The 17,866-nt window shown below is 42.7% G+C and overlaps 1 protein-coding gene and 2 non-coding genes across 3 annotated transcripts; all 3 read right to left on the reverse strand.

Annotated features, from left to right (window-relative positions):
- Positions 1–397: 397 nt before the first annotated feature.
- Positions 398–17,338, reverse strand: HSPA9 (heat shock protein family A (Hsp70) member 9). Its single transcript, XM_056124311.1, has 17 exons — positions 17,145–17,338; positions 15,610–15,668; positions 14,876–14,963; positions 12,905–13,086; positions 11,277–11,401; positions 10,789–10,862; positions 10,520–10,626; positions 9,162–9,324; positions 8,259–8,351; positions 6,633–6,842; positions 5,436–5,663; positions 4,299–4,403; positions 2,668–2,785; positions 2,085–2,179; positions 1,709–1,801; positions 1,390–1,530; positions 398–1,137 (listed from the first exon to the last, which is right to left on the reverse strand). Exons 1-17 carry the CDS (start codon positions 17,223–17,225, stop codon positions 1,060–1,062), a joined length of 2,040 nt encoding a protein of 679 aa, XP_055980286.1. The 5' UTR covers positions 17,226–17,338; the 3' UTR covers positions 398–1,059.
- On the reverse strand, positions 4,697–4,760 carry LOC130033196 (small nucleolar RNA SNORD63). Its single transcript, XR_008793917.1, has one exon. It is a non-coding gene; the product is annotated as a small nucleolar RNA SNORD63 (small nucleolar RNA).
- Positions 6,444–6,518, reverse strand: LOC130033194 (small nucleolar RNA SNORD63). The gene has a single exon (XR_008793916.1). It is a non-coding gene; the product is annotated as a small nucleolar RNA SNORD63 (small nucleolar RNA).
- Positions 17,339–17,866: the final 528 nt, after the last annotated feature.

Here is a 17,866-nt window from a genome sequence, read left to right on the forward strand (position 1 = left end):
TTGGTCACACTCAACAGTGCTCAAGGATTACTCCTGGCAGGGCTTAGGAACCACGGCTGCATGGAGGTAAGCTTCCTACCTGCTGTACTACCACTCTGGCCTGGTTCTTGGTATCACTGAGACACTTAGTGTGAGGACTACCTACTACACATTTTTTTGTAAGCCAGTTAAAGCTGGATCTAGATGAGATTAGCTCATTTTTCATATTTATAGACATCTAGAGTTTCAACACCTCAAACCTAAAGAGTAGCCAAACACCAAAACCAAAACCATAGTTGAAAGGAACTTGTATTTGGTGACAATGCTCATTAGTTCATGGGAATTACTAAATGTGGTTCTTATTCTCAGGCTCTCCTTGAAGCTGCATTTCAAGGTCTCACACCCCACAAACGAGATATTAAGGTGCTTTTCATGTTTATTTTTTAAAAAATCCAGAATGGATCAGAAAGAATCATCAAGGATACAGATGTCAAATAGACGTGAAGGTAGTTACAAAAGTATGCGTTAGGAAAGTTGAGCTCCTACTACCTTCTTTTAGAAGCTAAACTTAATATAAATAGCTTGCTTCGTTTTCCATTCTTTAGCTTCTATTCTCTGAACATGGCACAATGGCTTGCCTGCAAGGCATCTGCTTAATAATCCATGTATACACAGGCTGGCATGGCAGGACTCAGCTAGAAGGATGGCTCCTCATTCCAGGACTTTGGCTACCTAACTACACTGTGTGTAAGATGGTTTAACCCCTTGAATATATGGTTACTTCAGCACAAAACAATGTTAGGTCTTTTTACCAATCAATAATTCATCTTCCCTTTTTGCATGAAACTGGAAAATGAGAGGTTAGGACAAAACACTGTGAACTTTGTACTGCTGAAATTATCAATCATTAAGATGATCATTAACTGATGGTCACTAAATTTACATATTGAGGAAATTATATATAGAATACTGCAAAAACACAGTAAAAGATTGAAGTCGGCCCAGCTCTGCTCAGGAAGTCCCTTCACTCCCAAGCGTCATAATTTGGAGCTGTCCTTTCAGCTCCAATGTTCATAGCAATTACTGCTTCTCTTCTTTTTGATCTTCCTTTTGTTCCCCACTGCCAGAACTTCCAGAGCCTTCTCGCTCAGATGCCATCTGTTAAGAAAATATTTGAAAACCACTCAGACTTAATACTCTGTTGTACTGTCTCCTACTACTGGTAGTTTCTAAGCCCCTTTTCCTTTTATCTCCTCCCCGACCCACCTCAAAACAGCCAAGAAGGCTATTTTAACTTTAATACTCCCAGTATCATAAATAATTATATAAGAAGCCATCAGTGACAATAACAAGTTAATCAAGTTAGAACAAAATATTCATTAACCAAAACATCTTTCAGAGTTCTTGTACCTTTTTGTATGCCATTTCAAAGAGCTTCAGTGATGCTTGTTGAAGGGAAGATGCAGCCTGCCTTATGTTTTCTCCTGTTTCACTATCTTTTCGAGCCAGGAGCTCCCTCATTTTGGAAATCTCTTCTTTCAGCTTGTTGCACTTCAAAACAAAATCAAATCATCATTTCCCCACTGTGTTACTTATTATATGTAGCAATGAATACATAAATATCTTTAAAGATTTAGTTTCCTATCAAGAACCATGTAGAAAAAAATGAACTCTTAATATGAGCAATAATATGCCCCATATTTCTCTGAGCTATTTAAAGAGTACTTACCTCATCAGCAGGCAATTGGTCCTTAAACTCTTCCATCTTTGTTTCTGTGTCATGAATGATTCCTTCAGCCATATTAACTGCTTCAACTCGTTCCTAAAAGAAATTATAGTATGAAGGACTTCTCAAACAACTACTTGGCTGAATATCCTGATAACTGTAACATAAGTTCAACAGCAGCAAATAAATTACCATGACCTGAGGCTGTCATTAAGAGTTTTATTACTGGATTCTGTAACATAACACTTTGATATAGGACTGAAAATAAGAAATGCATTCCATGCATTAATTATGAATAAAGGAATAGTCTGAGAGAAGATCAATGGTACAAGCCTAAATTTCCACTTTTCTCCCCTCTGAAAAGGTAAACACTAATTACCTTCTTTCGCCGATCTTCCTCGGCATACTTCTCTGCATTTTTAACCATATTTTCAATGTCATCTTTGCTTAATCCACCGGAAGACTGGATCACAACTAGAGTGGAAAAGGCACCCTGTTAGTTTCCAAATAAAATGGTTTTGCACTATTGTAAGATTATCCCCTGCTCAGATTAGCCAGGCTTGATGTTAACTAGGAAGAGAAATGCTCTGTTTAACTACCCTTAAGCAGAAGGAAACCAGGGATTTGAGATAAACAACTTCGGCAATCCAGGAGCCTGGTGCTTATTTTCTGTTAATATGAACCTGACTTAATCTATTGATGAGATAGAGAGCAAAAGTAGTCATCTTCCCTTAAGATGAAAAAATATACAACTGGATCACAGAAAATGTCAAGGAAAGGAAAAAGGAGAGGAGGAGGGAGGGAAGGGAAGGGGGAAAGAGAAAAAGAATCTAAAAACTTGAAAGCAGAAATGATAATACGGAAGTCAAGATGCTTAATGAAGAGAGGACGTCTATTCCCAATGCAAAAACCTTTAAGGTTCTTGATTTCACCCTTACAGTCCAATAAATAAGAGCACTTACTCTGTTGCTCACGTCCTGTGCCCTTATCCTTGGCAGAAACATGCACAATCCCATTGGCATCAATGTCAAATGTAACTTCAATCTGAGGGACTCCCCGAGGGGCTGGAGGAATCCCAACCTAAAATAAATATGCAGATGTAACTGACTCTCACAAAAAGGGGTTTAGCACACTATTCAAATCTATTTTGCCATAGTTTTTTGGCCATACCGGTGATGCTTGGGTTATTCCTAGCTCTTTATTCAGGAATTATTCCCGGTGGTGCTCTTGGGGATAAGCATCAGATGCTGGGGATGGAACCCACACCATTTGCATGCAAGTAATACACCCTATCCGCTGTACTATTGCTCCAGCCTCTGTTCATTTTTCTTGGGGGCAGTTGTTCCTAAGAGGAACAACTAATACCTATACTAATTAAAGATATTAAGTATGGTTTCTTTGCAACCTAAAATAAACTAGCCACACGACAGTTAAAGTCAGCTAAGAAACTGCTAACAGTTGGGAATATAGCAAATGAGATCATTCTCTTCCTCATTGTTCATCTCACCAACAACCAATAAAATACTGTGGACTAAAAATTGATGCTCTTTTCATTCTGGAGAAGCCTGTGTTCTCTTTTGAGCTACCCCAGTCTTTAGCTACCCCTCTCCTTTCATTCCTTTTCACCCAACAAATGTGTTCTACCTAAAAAAAAAAAAAAAAAAAAAAAAAAAAGCTGGCGCAATAGCACAGCGGGTAGGGCGTTTGCCCTGCATGCAGTCGACCCGGGTTTGATTCCCAGCATCCCATATGGTCCCCTGAGCACTGCCAGGTGTGATTCTTGAGTGCAAAGCCAGGAGTAACCCCTGAGCATTGCCAGGTGTGACCCGAAAAGCAAAAAAAAAAAAAAAAAAGGAATTAATAATTGTTTACTTGGTCTTATATTCTTGATGAGTTTCTAAGGCACAGGAACAAAGGAACAAGCAAGGTTAAGTAAGCAAAGCCTGTACATTCAGTTGTAAGAGTCAAAGGTTATGTTCCTGTTCATATGCAGAGGCTATTATGATTACTAGGTACTATGATACAGTTCAGGGCTTTTAAAAACTATTCCAATTTGGGGCCAAAGAGAGAATATAATGAGCAAGGCACTTGCCTTGCCAAAATCTGACCTGGGTTTAGTCCCTGGCACCACATACAGCCAGTCCCCAAGCAATGCCAGAATGATTCCCAAACACAGAGACAGGAGTAGGCCCTAGGCACAACATGGCACCCCCTCCCATCCTAAACCTAATGAAAGAATAGCTTTCCCCACTTGATCCCTTTCTTGCCCCAGAAATGCAACAAGTACAAATGCTGCCAGATACATTTCAGATTCATAATACAGCTAATTCAGAATAATTTTTAGTTGTTGCAAGTTTAGAAATATATGACTGTCAAATTTTTTGGACTCCAATATTCAGTTATGTGACCCAGCTTGTAAGAAATTAGGATATAGCAGAACTTTATCTTTTGAGCCAAACCTGGATGTGCTCACGGTTTATACCTTGCTCTGATAGCCAAACTTGAGAGTAAAAGCAAGTGTGTGCACGCGCGCGAGTGCGTGCAAGTGTGTGGGATGGATGAAAAGGAACAAAATAGTACTTCTGAAACCTACCAAAGTAAACTGTCCAAGAAGTTTGTTGTCTCCAGCCATTTCTCTCTCACCCTGACATACTTTAATCTCCACTTGTGTCTGTCCATCAGCAGCTGTAGAGAACACCTAGGGAGAAGGAAACTTCTAGAATGGCAGTTTGATTAAATTAACTCCCCTCATACAAACAGCAAATCTTAACGTTGGAAGAGTCAATGTACTTTATGTTCAAAACAAAGGCTTTTGTCTTTGTAGGGAACAGGAGTAGGATTGGCATAGCAAAAGCATATACAATAGTTACTGTTTCAGCTAAACAACTTCATTGTACACAGATGCAGTATTAGCACAGCCTCAAGAAAAAAAAAGTTAAAAATATGAAATACGCTCATCTGTCAAAAATAGCCAGAGATGGGTATGTATTTTGTGCTCAGTCAAAGGAAGTCACCATTTTCTTCAGAATGATGTGTTGACAATACATCATTGCACAAATACAGCCACACTCAGTCTCTCACACACACACAAAAACCAAACCAATAACAAAACCCCACAAACCCAGTATTGGACTGGAGAGATATACAGCAGGTAGGGTGTTTGCCTTGTATGTGGCAGTCCCAGGTTCAATCCCTGGCATTCCACATGGTTCCCCGAGTACCACCAGGAGTAATTCCTGAGTGCAGAGCCAGGAGTAACTCCTGAGCATCACCTGGTGTGACCCAAAAGGCTAAATAAATAATAATAAAATCAGATTCCTTTGTGTGTGTTGGAGGGGGGAACCCCCAAAACAACAAAAACCCAAAATTACAGAAGCCAGGGAATAATTCTTAACCCAAGATTAAACTGTTGTCCAAACAGCCTGGGTGGTATCCTAAGACCTCCATCATTTACCCAGTCACAGCTAGGCTATTTATTTTACTGCCTTTGAGGAACGAAGTACAGGAAATCAGAAACTCAATCACAAATAAATGGTAAGGCTCCTTTGGTGATTTATTTTTAACTCTACGAGGGAGAAATTATTGGTTTCTTCCCTATATAGTAACCATAGCTAGCTGATAAAGAACATTCCCAGAAACAACAAAGCAGTGGACTGGAAAATAAAAAGTAAAGTTTCACCAGTGGCTGGTATTCCTTACAGATATAGTAGAAAGGTAGAGTGACTCTTACCTGGCTCTTCTTCGTTGGAATAGTGGTGTTCCTGTTAATAAGTTTAGTAAAGACACCACCCAGAGTCTCGATGCCTAAAGACAGGGGAGTGACATCAAGAAGCAGCACATCTGTAACATCACCAGCCAACACACCTCCCTGAATAGCAGCTCCAATGGCCACAGCCTCATCAGGATTGACAGCTTTACTAGGGGCTCGACCAAATAGATCCTGCACTGTCTGTTGAACCTGAGACACCAAGGAAAAAAGAAAGTCATCCACTACTCCGGGTAACAGTCCAAGAATAAAGAATATCCAAGTTTTCAGATCCAAGAATATTTAAATTTACTAAAGATGATTTGTAAATGATGTATTTCATATAGGTAATACATATGTTGTTCACATGCACTCTTTTCACGGCCCCCTTTATATTTTTCAAGACAGAGTTGAGAGAAAAAACTGAGCACATGTTTTGCACGTAGAAGGCATAGGGATTGATTGATCCCTGGCACTGCATAGTACCCTGAATATTCCCAACACAAACACTTACGTGCACACATATTTTTAAAAGTTGTTTGTCCAGAAAACATTAAATAAGAAAGGATGTAAATCAAAGGGATTTAGAAATTATAGTCTAAAACTAGCATAAAAGATGTGGGAGTAGGGGACAAAACAGATAGTACATGGCAGAGTGCCTGCCTTGCCCACAGCTGACCTGATTCAATCCTCTGAGCCCAGCAGTAATTAAGTGAGTAAACTCCGAGCACAGCCAGGTGTGCCCCCAAAACAGAAGAAAAAAACATTCCCTTCTACTATTATTAGCATTTTAGAAATACCATTATCAATATTTTACTAAAAGAAGAAAAATGTGCTACTTGAATAGTGTATTGTTACATAAAGATATCCATCTTTCCCTCTAAGTTTAACAAGTGCCTGTTTTCCTAACCCCACACACTCCAAAATAAAAATACCAAGGCATAACATGATTCTATTCAAGACATAAAGAAGAATCACATCTTCAACAGGTTTCATGCTCAGTCATTAGTTTTCTACACATCTGTCTTTTCAGAATGATGTGTTGATTAATATAATGCATCACTGCACAAATCTCTATTGAAGATATGCAATTAGGAGCGCCCCCAAACCTACAGAACATAAGACATTTGTCCCAAGAAAATGTGCTGGTTCCCCTTAGCTATCCATTCCATAGGTCCATACCTTAGGCATTCTAGTCATGCCACCAACAAGAATTACTTCTCCTATATCACTCTTGCTGACTTCTGCATCTTGCATGGCTTTTTGGCAGGGTGCAATGGTCCTTCTGATTAGATCATTGACAATTCCCTCAAACTGAGCCCGGGTCAGCTTCATGTTCAAATGTTTGGGTCCAGAAGCATCCATTGTAAGATATGGCAAGTTGATATCAGTCTGCAAAAGAAGCAGGGAGGTCAGTAATAGTGAAATTTTGGGAAGCTTTTGCTTTTTTGGGTTGTCCTGGCTATACTCTGGAAGCCATGTGGTACCAGGGATCAAACGTGGTTTAGGTGTATGCAATCATATATATATCATCTCCCCAGATTTTGAAATCTGTATTCTTTTTGGTTGTTTTTGGGGGTAAGTCACACTCAGTGGTGCTAATGACAGGCAGAGGAGACCATATGTCGCCAAGGATCCAACTGAGGCCTACAGCATATAAATCATGAGCCTTTGATCTATCTTCCCAGCATCCATTACTTCTATTAAAAGATCACACTAGGCTGAAGAGAAAGTACAGTAGGTAGGTAGCTTGCCTGCAAGCCAACAGACCCAGCTTCTAACCCTGGCTCCCCTGAGCTCTGCCAGTGCTAATTCCTGTGCAGAGCCAGAAGTAGGCCCCAAGCACAGCTGAGTGTGCACCGCCCCCTCCCTCCCCACCCAGGGGAAAAAAACCAAAAAAACAAAAACCAAAACACCCCAAAACCAACTTCTCCCCTTTGTGGGTGGATCAGGCCTGGAATAGTTTATCTGGGCGGACACTGCATGCAGAAAGCCCAGGTTTGGGGCTGGAGCGATAGCACAGCGGGTAGGGTGTTTGCCTTGCATGTGGCTGACCCAGGTTCGATTTCCAGCATCCCTTATGGTGCCCTGAGCACTGCCAGGTGTGACCCAAAAAGGAAAAAAAAAAAGAAAACCCAGGTTTGAGCCCCCACAGATCTAAGAGTAGTAGCTACACACCAAACTAACAAAAAAGGTAGGTGGTCAGAAGACAACTAACTCAATTAATTATGCCCTGCTTTTCGGCTGCAACTTGTGAACCCAAGAGATTTTATTCCTCCGGGACTATCTAACCCAGACCTATGACTGTTTTTAGTGGTTAAGCCAAAATCAAGTTTCCCCTCTCAGAAGTGAAATAATACAACCGAAGGAGGTATCTTACAAATCTGATGCCCACAATACAGAACCCCATCCTCAAGTTTTATAGCTCACTTTTTTAAACAGGTGATCCAAAGAGAGACAGACTCAAAGAGATGTCTCAAGTCAAGAAAGAAATAGCCCTGTATTCCCTAGTATTTTCAGAATAGTAACTTGTGCACATTGCTAGCCTCAATATGAAAACAAATATTTTGGGCCAGAGACAGCTGTAACAGCCAGAGCACATGCTCTAAATGATAAAATCCTGGGCCAATCCTTGGCTCCCGAGTACTATGGAAGTAGCCCTGAGCACTACTAGTTGTGGTCCAGAAAGCAAGAGACAACCCCCCACCAAGGTGCCTTTCTTGCATGCAGGTCCTGCATTCAATCCCCAGCACCACAAAAAGCAAGTCCCCCCCCCCCCAAAACCCTGTTTGGATTCATTTATCTTACCTGCACAGATGAAGAGAGCTCACACTTAGCCTTTTCAGCAGCTTCCCTAACCCTCTGAAGTGCCATGTTGTCTTTGGTCAAATCAACTCCAGTCTATAAAAGAATATCATATCATACTAGTATTAGCAAAGACATAAACAATTGAAATCTTTTTTTTTTTTTGGGGGGGGGAGCTTTTGTGATCATACCCATCAAAGCACAGAGGTTACTCCTGGTTTTGCACTCAGGAATTACTCCTGGCAGTGCTTAAAGGGACCATATGGGATGCTGGAAATCAAACCCAGGTCAGCTGTGTTCAACGCAAATGCCCCACCCACTGTACTATTGCTCCAGCCCCACGATTTAAATCTTAAAGATGATCTGTAATAAAACAGTTCCTTACGACTATAGATTCTAGCTCAAAAATAAGTTGTTGAGATGGAGGGCATAACTCAGGAGCTCCTCAACATCTGCTTTTCAAATTGACATTGAATGTGCTGAACATGGTTCCAATGGCTTTCCTGTTTCAGCCTGGCAGCTCTACTGTCTATAATCCCTGGGCTAAAAGAGATTTCCTGCTGCAATAAAACTAATAAGAAAGCACATGTTCAACTGCCACAAATGCCACAACATGTGACTCTCAGTCAACTAAACGATGAAGGAAAAGTGAAATGTTCCTGGAATACTTTTTCCAATACTGTACACCGAGTGACTTAGTCTTCAAATCTGTTATATGTACCCAGTCAGAAAAGGCAATGATGTTGTTATTGTATATATCAACCAACTCATGAAAATGAAATAACTTGTTATTACCTCCCTATTTCAGTACTCTAAATGGCAAAATAAATTATAAACAAATGAGCAATTTGGGCCAAGAATCCTCAGTATCTGTATGTCTACATACTAGCCACACCAGTCACTAACCTCTCTTTTGAACTCCTTCACAATGTGTTGTAGCAAGGCTTGGTCAAAGTCTTCACCACCTAAGAAAGTGTCTCCATTGGTGGACTTCACCTCAAACACTCCCTTCTGAATTTCCAGGATAGAAATATCAAAAGTTCCCCCACCTAAATCATAAACAGCAATGCTAGGGAGAAAAAAAAAAAGGCTGTGAGGAACAAATCTATCATAGCAAATCACAATGCTATCATACTTCAGCAATAACACAAAGCTGGCTATTTCCCTCATAAAATAATCATGAAATCTATTCCTGCCCGAATGGTATGTTTATATACCACCCGAGCACCAGAGATAGCTGATTGGTACCCTCCTCACCACTCCCCCCCAACCAAAAAGGAAAAATACAAACAAAAAACCCCCCAAACAAACCCCCACTACTCTAGAAGCTACAAGTAAAACACAGGCACAGCTTCAATGAAATTAATTCAACTCTGATGTTTGCTCATTTTTGGACCACCTAGCCAGTGCTTAGGGCTTACTCCTGGAGTGTTCCTGGACCAGATGAGGTGCTGGGATCAAATCTTAATTTAGCCATGTGCTAAACTCACCCTTTGAAAGCAAAATTGCTAGTATGCCACCTCCTCCCCTCTTTTTTGGTAAATGCTTGCCATTATATTTATGAAAGGGTTAAAAAAATCCATAATCCAGTAATTAAGGGGTCACTGCCACTGTCTTCCCATTGTTCATCGATTTGCTCGAGCAGGCCCAATAACGTCTCCATTGGAGACTTTGTTGTTACTGTGTTTGGCATATCGAATACTCTCAGTAGCTTGCCGGGCTCTCCGAGAGGGGCGGAGGAATCGAACTTGGGTCGGCCATGTTGGCTGCATGCAAGGCAAACGCCCTACCGCTGTGCTATCGCAGGGGTAAAAAACAATAAACAACTTGGAGAAAAGAAAAACACATGAAGGGCCAGAGATGGTAGAGTGGATGGGGTGCCTTGCCTGCAGCCAACTCAGGTTCGATCCCTGGGATCCCATATCTCTCCCGAGCACCACTAGGAGTAATTCCTGAGTGCAGAGCCAGGAGCAATCCCTGAACATCGCAGGCTACAAACAAAACAGAAATACACACAGCCCTGAAAAAGGTCAAGGCGGTACAGAATACGCAGAGATTTCAACATTACAAAATTTTTTGTTTCTAGGGGCTGGAGAGATAGTACAGCGGGTAAGGTGTTTGCATTGCATATGACTGAACTAGCTTTGACCCCCAACATCCCATATGGTCCCCCAGAGCACTGCTAGGAGTTTTTCTGAGTGTAAACAAATCCAACAACAAAATAATTTATCTTTTATCAGATAGAGTTTACCACACAAACTTACACTCTGTCTTCTGATTTGTCCAGACCATAGGCCAGAGCAGCAGCCGTAGGTTCATTAATCACCCGAAGCACATTTAATCCAGATATCTGTCCTGCATCCTTAGTGGCCTAAAGAAAAAGCAAGCATTTTCTACACTTGTTTTCCCGAATAAGAATGTCACATAATGTATTTGGGGCTGAAGAGAGCTAAACAGGCGGGGATATGCAAAGGAGGCCTGAGTTCCATCCTTGCTAGGTTTTGGCTGGTGGGGGAAAGCTAACTGAACTTACTTGTCTTTGAGAGTCATTGAAATAAGCTGGGACAGTGATCACGGCATTCTTTGCTGCATGCCCCAAGTAATTCTCTGTAAAACAAAGTGATAATGAAATTTCTTCACAGGAACTTGTCTGATGAAAGTTAACAGTAACTAAATTGTGGTCTAACAATCTATATGTAATAGACAGCCCTCAACATTATCCCAGCATTTAGAACCCTTTCAGGACAACACTCACTGGTTAAAAACCCAATATCTGACCTTAAAATTTTACTCAACATCCACCATATTCCCTTAAGGGAAAGAGAAAAATTCTAGAAAAACCTGTAGGATATATTCAATCTGTAGGGAAAAGTCAAGAGAAACCAAGTTTTGCCTTTCCTAGAGTTTCTGTATGAAGCCCCTAACCCATTTATTCACGCACACTGGGACACGGAAACGAGCGGTCTAATTGGAATCACCCAGTTCTTTGGATTTTCCAATATCTGAACTAAACTTCCTCACCTGCAGTCTCTTTCATCTTCATCAAGACAAAAGCTCCGATCTGACTTGGAGAATAGAGTTTTCCATGAGCTTCAACCCAGGCATCACCATTGGAGGCACGAACAATTTTAAAAGGAACATTTTTACTGAAAGACACAAATGTTACATAAGAAAATATGCTAGTGGAACTTTCCTGTGATAAGGTTACCATACATCATGAATTCTCACCCTCCATCCTAAGAGACACATGACTAATAAATTAGAATCCCTAGAATGTGTCAAATGAGCTTTTTTTTTTTTTTGCTTTCTGGATTACACCCGGCGACGCACAGGCGATGCACAGGGGTTACTCCTGGCTCTGCACTCAGGAATCACTCCTGGCAGTGCTCGGGGGATCATATGGGATGCTGGGAATCGAACCTGGGTCAGCTGCGTGCAAGGCAAACGCCTTACCCTCTGGGCTATCTCTCCAGCCCCAAATGAGAGCTTTTTGAAAGCAATCATTGGGGCTGGAGAAATAATACAAAGGGCTGAGCAATTGGTTTCCCGAACACTGGATGTATCCCAAAATAACCACATTATTTTGGGGTTGGAGAGATAGTACAGTAGGCAAGGTGTTTGCCCTGCATTTATCTCTGACCCAGGTTTCTTTCATCTCTGAATCAGGTTTGATCCCCAGCACCATGTATTGTTGCCTGAGCTCAGAGTGTCATCCCTGAGTGCAGAGCCAGGAATAAGCCCTAGGCACAGCTGGGTATTCCCCTCTTCCCCAAAATAAATACGGATGGAAGTTTTCTTTTCCTTTTTTTTTTTTTAATAAGTGGGCTAGGGGTACCATGTAGGGTACCGGGGATTGAACCCAGGCAGGTCACATGGAAAGCAAAAACAATCCTATCATTCTGGCCCCAAGAAAGCGATTATTAACATGTAAGCCCCCCCACCCCCAGTGAACTCTAAACTTATGTTAGTCATAGTCTCCCCAATATTTTATGCAGATGCTTTGAAAAATGACATGACAAAATTACCATGTGACCCACCAATTCCATTACTAGTAAAATCTGCCCAAAACATGTTGACACAAACATTTACAAGAGCATTGTTCACAAGAGTTAAAAAGCGGAAACCAAACACCCATAAAATCAAGTGGTAGAGCATAATCCTTAAAAGTATAAAGTTCTTAATTCAATTCTTAACACCCATGCCACACGCCTTGGAGCACTGCTGGATACAGCTGGCACCAAAATTTTTAAAGGGGAGGAGGGGAGAAGGAAGATGAGATACTAATAGGTATGGATCCACATAGCCCCATTTTAGTAGGGAGCACCTTCTCCCCAGACAAGTGGACAAACAGAATGTAGTACTTAACATAGGTACCACAAGGTAGAATAAAATATTGATAAATGGCACAATATGGATGACCTTGACAATACACCCAATAAAACACACGAAATTGTATGGCATTATCTGTCTTCTGGATTTAACATTTCACGGTTCAAAAATGACTAGCCCAACTTTCATGTCAGTCAGTACATAGCATAAACTACTCCGAAGCAGGATGTGCTCGTAGGGAAATGTAAAGTTAAACAAGTCCCCTCTAGAATCTTTCTAGATTCTTCTTTGTCTCATGCAACATTTCTGCTCTCACTCACATGTCTTTCTGAACTTCAGCATCATCATATCGCCGGCCAATGAGACGTTTGGTGGCATAAAAAGTGTTGTTGGGATTGGTGACTGCCTGTCGTTTGGCTGGCATGCCAACAAGTCGTTCACCATCTGCTGTAAAGGCCACAACTGATGGAGTTGTTCTAGCACCTTCTGCATTCTCCAGCACCTAAAACTCCCAACAGAGAGAACGAGGTTCTAATTACTAGTGGTGTCTTTTATATCATTGAAAACATCACTGAAAGCACGAAATAGATTCTAACCAAATAATTGCTTGAAGGTTCTAACAAGCAAGCTTTCCTGCTGAGAATGCTGGCAACTTAATCACTGGAAATAGAGGTTTAAATTATCTGTACAGCTGGAGAGCTAGTGAAGGGGAAAAGATGCTTGCCTGTGCATGAAGCTGTGTTTGATCCTGAGCAGCACAAATGGTCCCTTAAGCAATATTGGGAATATTCCTTCACTACCAAGGAATACAGCACTGAGCAACACCTACACCTCACCCCTCCCCAATCAGCAAAATAAAGTTTCGGGCATATTTAAAGAAAAAATTATCAAGAAGCAATCTGAAGTTCCCTGGGTCCTAGACTTGAAGAGTATACAGCTGGGAATGACCCCACCCCAGCAAAGAGCTGGAAAATAGTTCCTGAGCTCCACTGGGTATTCCCCAGCCAATCCACACATCACACAGGGGGAATCACACGCAAAACATGAAATGTGTACTCCAGGGTCCAGAGTGATAGTGCAGCAGCTAGGGCATTTGCTGGGCACACAGCCTGGCTGGGTTCAATCCCTGGCACCACAATGTTCCCTAGGGTCCTGCCAGGAGTGATTACTGAATGGAGAGCCAAGAGTAAGCCCGGAGCACCTCTGGGAGTGCTCCAACAAATAAAACATTTGCGTGAGCCTGTTACCTCCCAAGCCCAGTACTGTAATTTTTTTGTTGCTGTCGTTAGTTGGCCCCATCTGGTGATACGCAAGGGTTATCCCTGGCTCTGCACTTGAATCACTCCTGGCAGTGCACAGGGGACCTTATGGGATGCTAGGGATTGAACCCAGGTTGGCCAGTTGCAAGACAAGCACCTTATTTTTTTTTCTTTTTTTATTAGTGAAACACCATGAGGTAGTTATAGACTTACAAATTTTGTGCTTGGGTTTCAGTTATACAATAATCAAGTGCTCATCCCTCCACCAGTGCCCGTCATCCATCACCACAGGTCCCAGCACCCCCTCCCAACACCCCCCCCGCCCCATCCTGCCTTTGTGGCAGGGCATTACCCCTTGTTCTCTCTCTAGACAAGCACCTTATTTGATGAACTATCTCTCTGGCCCCAGCCAGCACTGTAAATCTTAATATGGTGGGAACAAAATATTCTTGAACAGAATAAGGAAGCCTCAAGAGGAATGACATCAGAGCTGGAATAATAGCACAGCGGGCAGGGCATTTGCCTTGCATGTGGCCAACCCAGGTTCGATTCCCAGCATCCCATATGGTCCTCTAAGCACAGCCGGAAATAATTTCTGAGTGCATGAGCCAGGAGAAACCCCTCTGCATCACCGGGTGTGACCCCCCCCCAAAAAAAGGGAAAAAGAAAAAAAAAAGGAATGATATCTATCACAGCAGAGCTCCTAAAGACACACTTTACTTTGGATGTGGCCCATGGCTTATGAGTTGCACTTGCTTTTAACTGCCCTTGAACTTCCAATGTTGGCTCAACTTACATACAAAAATGTAGCATTTGATTAATTAAGCCACCCCAAAGCCATGTCAGCTTTTAAAAGAACATTAAGAATTCTGAGAAATCGAATCCATTATCAACACCATAAAATTAAGCACAAAACTTCAGAGAGTCTTAAGAATTTTAAAAGCTATCCTTTAAGTCTCCTTCAGCTAAGAACAAATAATTCGAAATTGGTGCTAACCCCTAATATCATTCACAGCTTCCAATCATGCTCACCTTTGCTTGTTTACCTTCCATAACTGCTACACAGGAATTTGTAGTACCTAAATCAATACCAACTACAGCTCCCTTGATTGCTTCTGACCTGTAAGACATTCAAAACAATGTTATAGTTATCTTAGCAATGGCTCTCCAATGATTGTGAGAACGCTTAAAGCTATTTTTAGTGGACTAGATTCATCAAAATTTACTTTTTTCGTTGAGATACTCTGATTAACAATATTGTTAACAATTCCCCATGTACGTAATTCCAACCCCACACCTATAACCAGTGTACCCAGCCCCTCCCAGTTCTATGATCAGTTCTCTTGCTATGCTGTCTTTGGCCCTTTGTTGCTACCCTGCTGTATATCTTTAAGTCCCTAACAAGTGAGACCACTCTGTATCTATTCCTTTCATCCTGACTAAATTTTCACTCAATGTAAACTCCTGAGTTTCATCCATGTCGTGGCAAATTGTGTGATTTCCCCACCTTAGCACACACGCATGCATGCACGCACACACGCACACACACACACACACCCCTCACAACCTTCTTGATCCACTTATCCATAGTCGAGCATTCGTGTTACTAGGTATCTTGGGCACTGTACTAAGTGTTGCAGTGATCAGAGGTATGCATACACCCTCTTGAACTAATGACTTTGGTTTTGGTTAATCACAGTTTTAGAGAAGACTCGTATTTGGGGTTTCATACTTAATATGTCTCAAAAAAATAAAATGGTACTTACGCATAGTCCCTCCTTGAGACAATTCTAAAAGCCTCATGACTAAGGCCATTCCAGCCATCCTAAAAAGAAAAAAAAAATGCCATTAACAACACAGGATAATTTGGTTTTATTCTGATTATTATTCTGAACATGGTCAGTTTGAGGCATTCACTCTTTTAATCTAGTGGCTATACATGTATATTTGTATATGCATACATACCACAACTTGAATGAAAAATATAAAATATTTCAGATATGAATTATGGTGTTGATATAAAAATCTAAGCTTGTCTTCCAATTAAGTCAGATTCAAGTTTACTTGAATTGGGCAGAAGTAGTCTAAGGTGCAAGGCAGGAGCCTTCCATGCCACTGACCTGGGTAAGAGCCTTGGCACAAACATGAGTGACCCCTGAACACCACTGGATATAGCCCAGCACCACCCCTCTTACTTGAATTACACTACAAGGTGTCTTGGCATTAATGGATTTTAAACCTGTTCTTTGCTGGGAGTGGGGTGTGTACGGTTTTACTGTGCACTACAGAATATTTAACTGGAAAGCCATCTTGACCAAAATACTTAGACGCCAAGCAGTGGCAAGCAAAACTATAACCAACAAATGCATCTCGGAAAGAGAAAAATACCCCAATTAAGAATCACTTTATAACGGTACTCGGATGGCTTTTAATTTCCTTGTCAGGAGTAGAGTGTACCTTATTCCTATATATTTGTAAATCTGTACACCGCTGGCTTTTATTTAAGGTGCCCTGACCTTGCCAGGCAACTATTAAAGGGGTTAAGGATCAGTAATCCTGTATAATACATTTAGAAAACAGTTTTTTCAGGAACGACTACTAACTAGGACCAAAGAGTTTTGTTAACTCCTAGGATACTGACAAACGTCCCTTTATCCCCGCCTGTGTGCAAGATAAGTAATTCATGGTCTCTAAAATTAAAAACTCGCATGTTAGACAATAAATAATCAACCTCTGGCCGTTCTGTTGTGAGTTTTTCTTTCCGAAGTACAAAAGATGACAAACATCAAGAGATTCTGGGGGAAATCAGATAAATGTTTCTAACCCGGAAAACCTGAGAGTGATTTTCGATGGTACCATTTAGGCACCTTTCTCCTTTCGATTCATTAAAAGCAACGGGGTACTAATTACTGGGCTCTGCGTAGGCAAAGGACAATTGTCCTTCGACTTACAGATAGAACTACAGATAGGATTAAAAACCATTACTGCGGTTCCTTCCCTGTAGACTGAGGTCTCTGGCGCCCAAGGCCAAACCAGCACCCTCAGCCACCGATCGAGCGGGACCCCATCTCCTACCTGGTGGGAAATGGCTCTAGGAGCGCGTAAGAGTGTGACTCAGCAAGGCTGGCGACACAGAGACAAACCCTAAATCATGCCTGGATCCGCAGTGCCGACGCCTAAAGGCACGTTATCCTTCTCACCTCCTGATCCCTCGCGGAGAATTCTGACCCCTAAGGACACGGCCTGCCCTATGGAGGCCCAAGGCCGTGAGCCCCTCGGGCAAGGCCAGGCAATTCCCTACCTGGTGACGAACGGCCGTGGGGCCCCGGGAGGCGGCGGTGCCCACGAGACGGGCTGCCGCGGCTCGGCTGGCGCTGATCATGGCGGCGAGACAGCGGCAGGACGCGGCAGCAGACAGGCACTCGGACAGCGGGGAGCTGCGCTACACGGCCGAGGCAGCGCTTCTGGAAACCTCCAACCACGTGGGGTGGGGGGCGGGGGTTGGTCGCTGCGACCTGGAGGACCGTTCTTCCGCTGAGATGCCGTCCGTGATGCCTTATCAGAAACGGTGGAACTGCGCCTCCCGGAGGGCGGACGTCCGGCCAACCCTTTCCACAACACGCTGGCTTGGGACAACTGCCCTTTCCTCCGTGCTCCGGTGGGTCTCGACTTTGTGAGGGGCGAGGGTGCCGAGAAAGGCATAAAGGCAGTATCCGGGACAGCCCCGGTCCTCCGCGGCAGGAAAGACTCAAGGTCACACGGGATAAATTGCAAACTGATTAGCCTCCTTGCGTCAGTTGCTCGAGGGGCGGGGCCTGCCGCGTCTGCGCAGCTCAGGCCGCGCCGAGGGCCTGGGGCGCATGTGCGCCGGGGGCGGTGGAAAGCGGGGGTGGCGTTCTCAGAGCTACTAGCTCACTGGGCGCCCCCGCGCACGTGGGCGGGCACTGCCGCGGCGCCTCGGCTTTAGCCCTCCTGCGCACCGCGCGCAGAGCGCCATCTTGTTCTGCGCCTTTGTGAGCTGAA

Source organism: Sorex fumeus, unplaced genomic scaffold (genome assembly GCF_029834395.1).
Source record: "Sorex fumeus unplaced genomic scaffold, SorFum_2.1 ptg000051l, whole genome shotgun sequence".
Classification (NCBI taxonomy): Eukaryota; Metazoa; Chordata; class Mammalia; order Eulipotyphla; family Soricidae; genus Sorex; species Sorex fumeus.

What these genes read in the sequence shown, in the direction of transcription:
- HSPA9 (XM_056124311.1), bottom strand. Translation starts at nt 17,225, where the DNA reads ATGATCAGCGCCAGCCGAGCCGCGGCAGCCCGTCTCGTGGGCACCGCC. An exon ending in AGCTCTCTTCATCTGTGCAG is followed by an intron (nt 6,843 to 8,258) that starts GTAAGATAAATG and finishes CTTCTTTTGCAG; the next exon opens with ACTGATATCAACTTGCCATA. An exon ending in AGGAAGATCGGCGAAAGAAG is followed by an intron (nt 1,802 to 2,084) that starts GTAATTAGTGTT and finishes AATTTCTTTTAG; the next exon opens with GAACGAGTTGAAGCAGTTAA.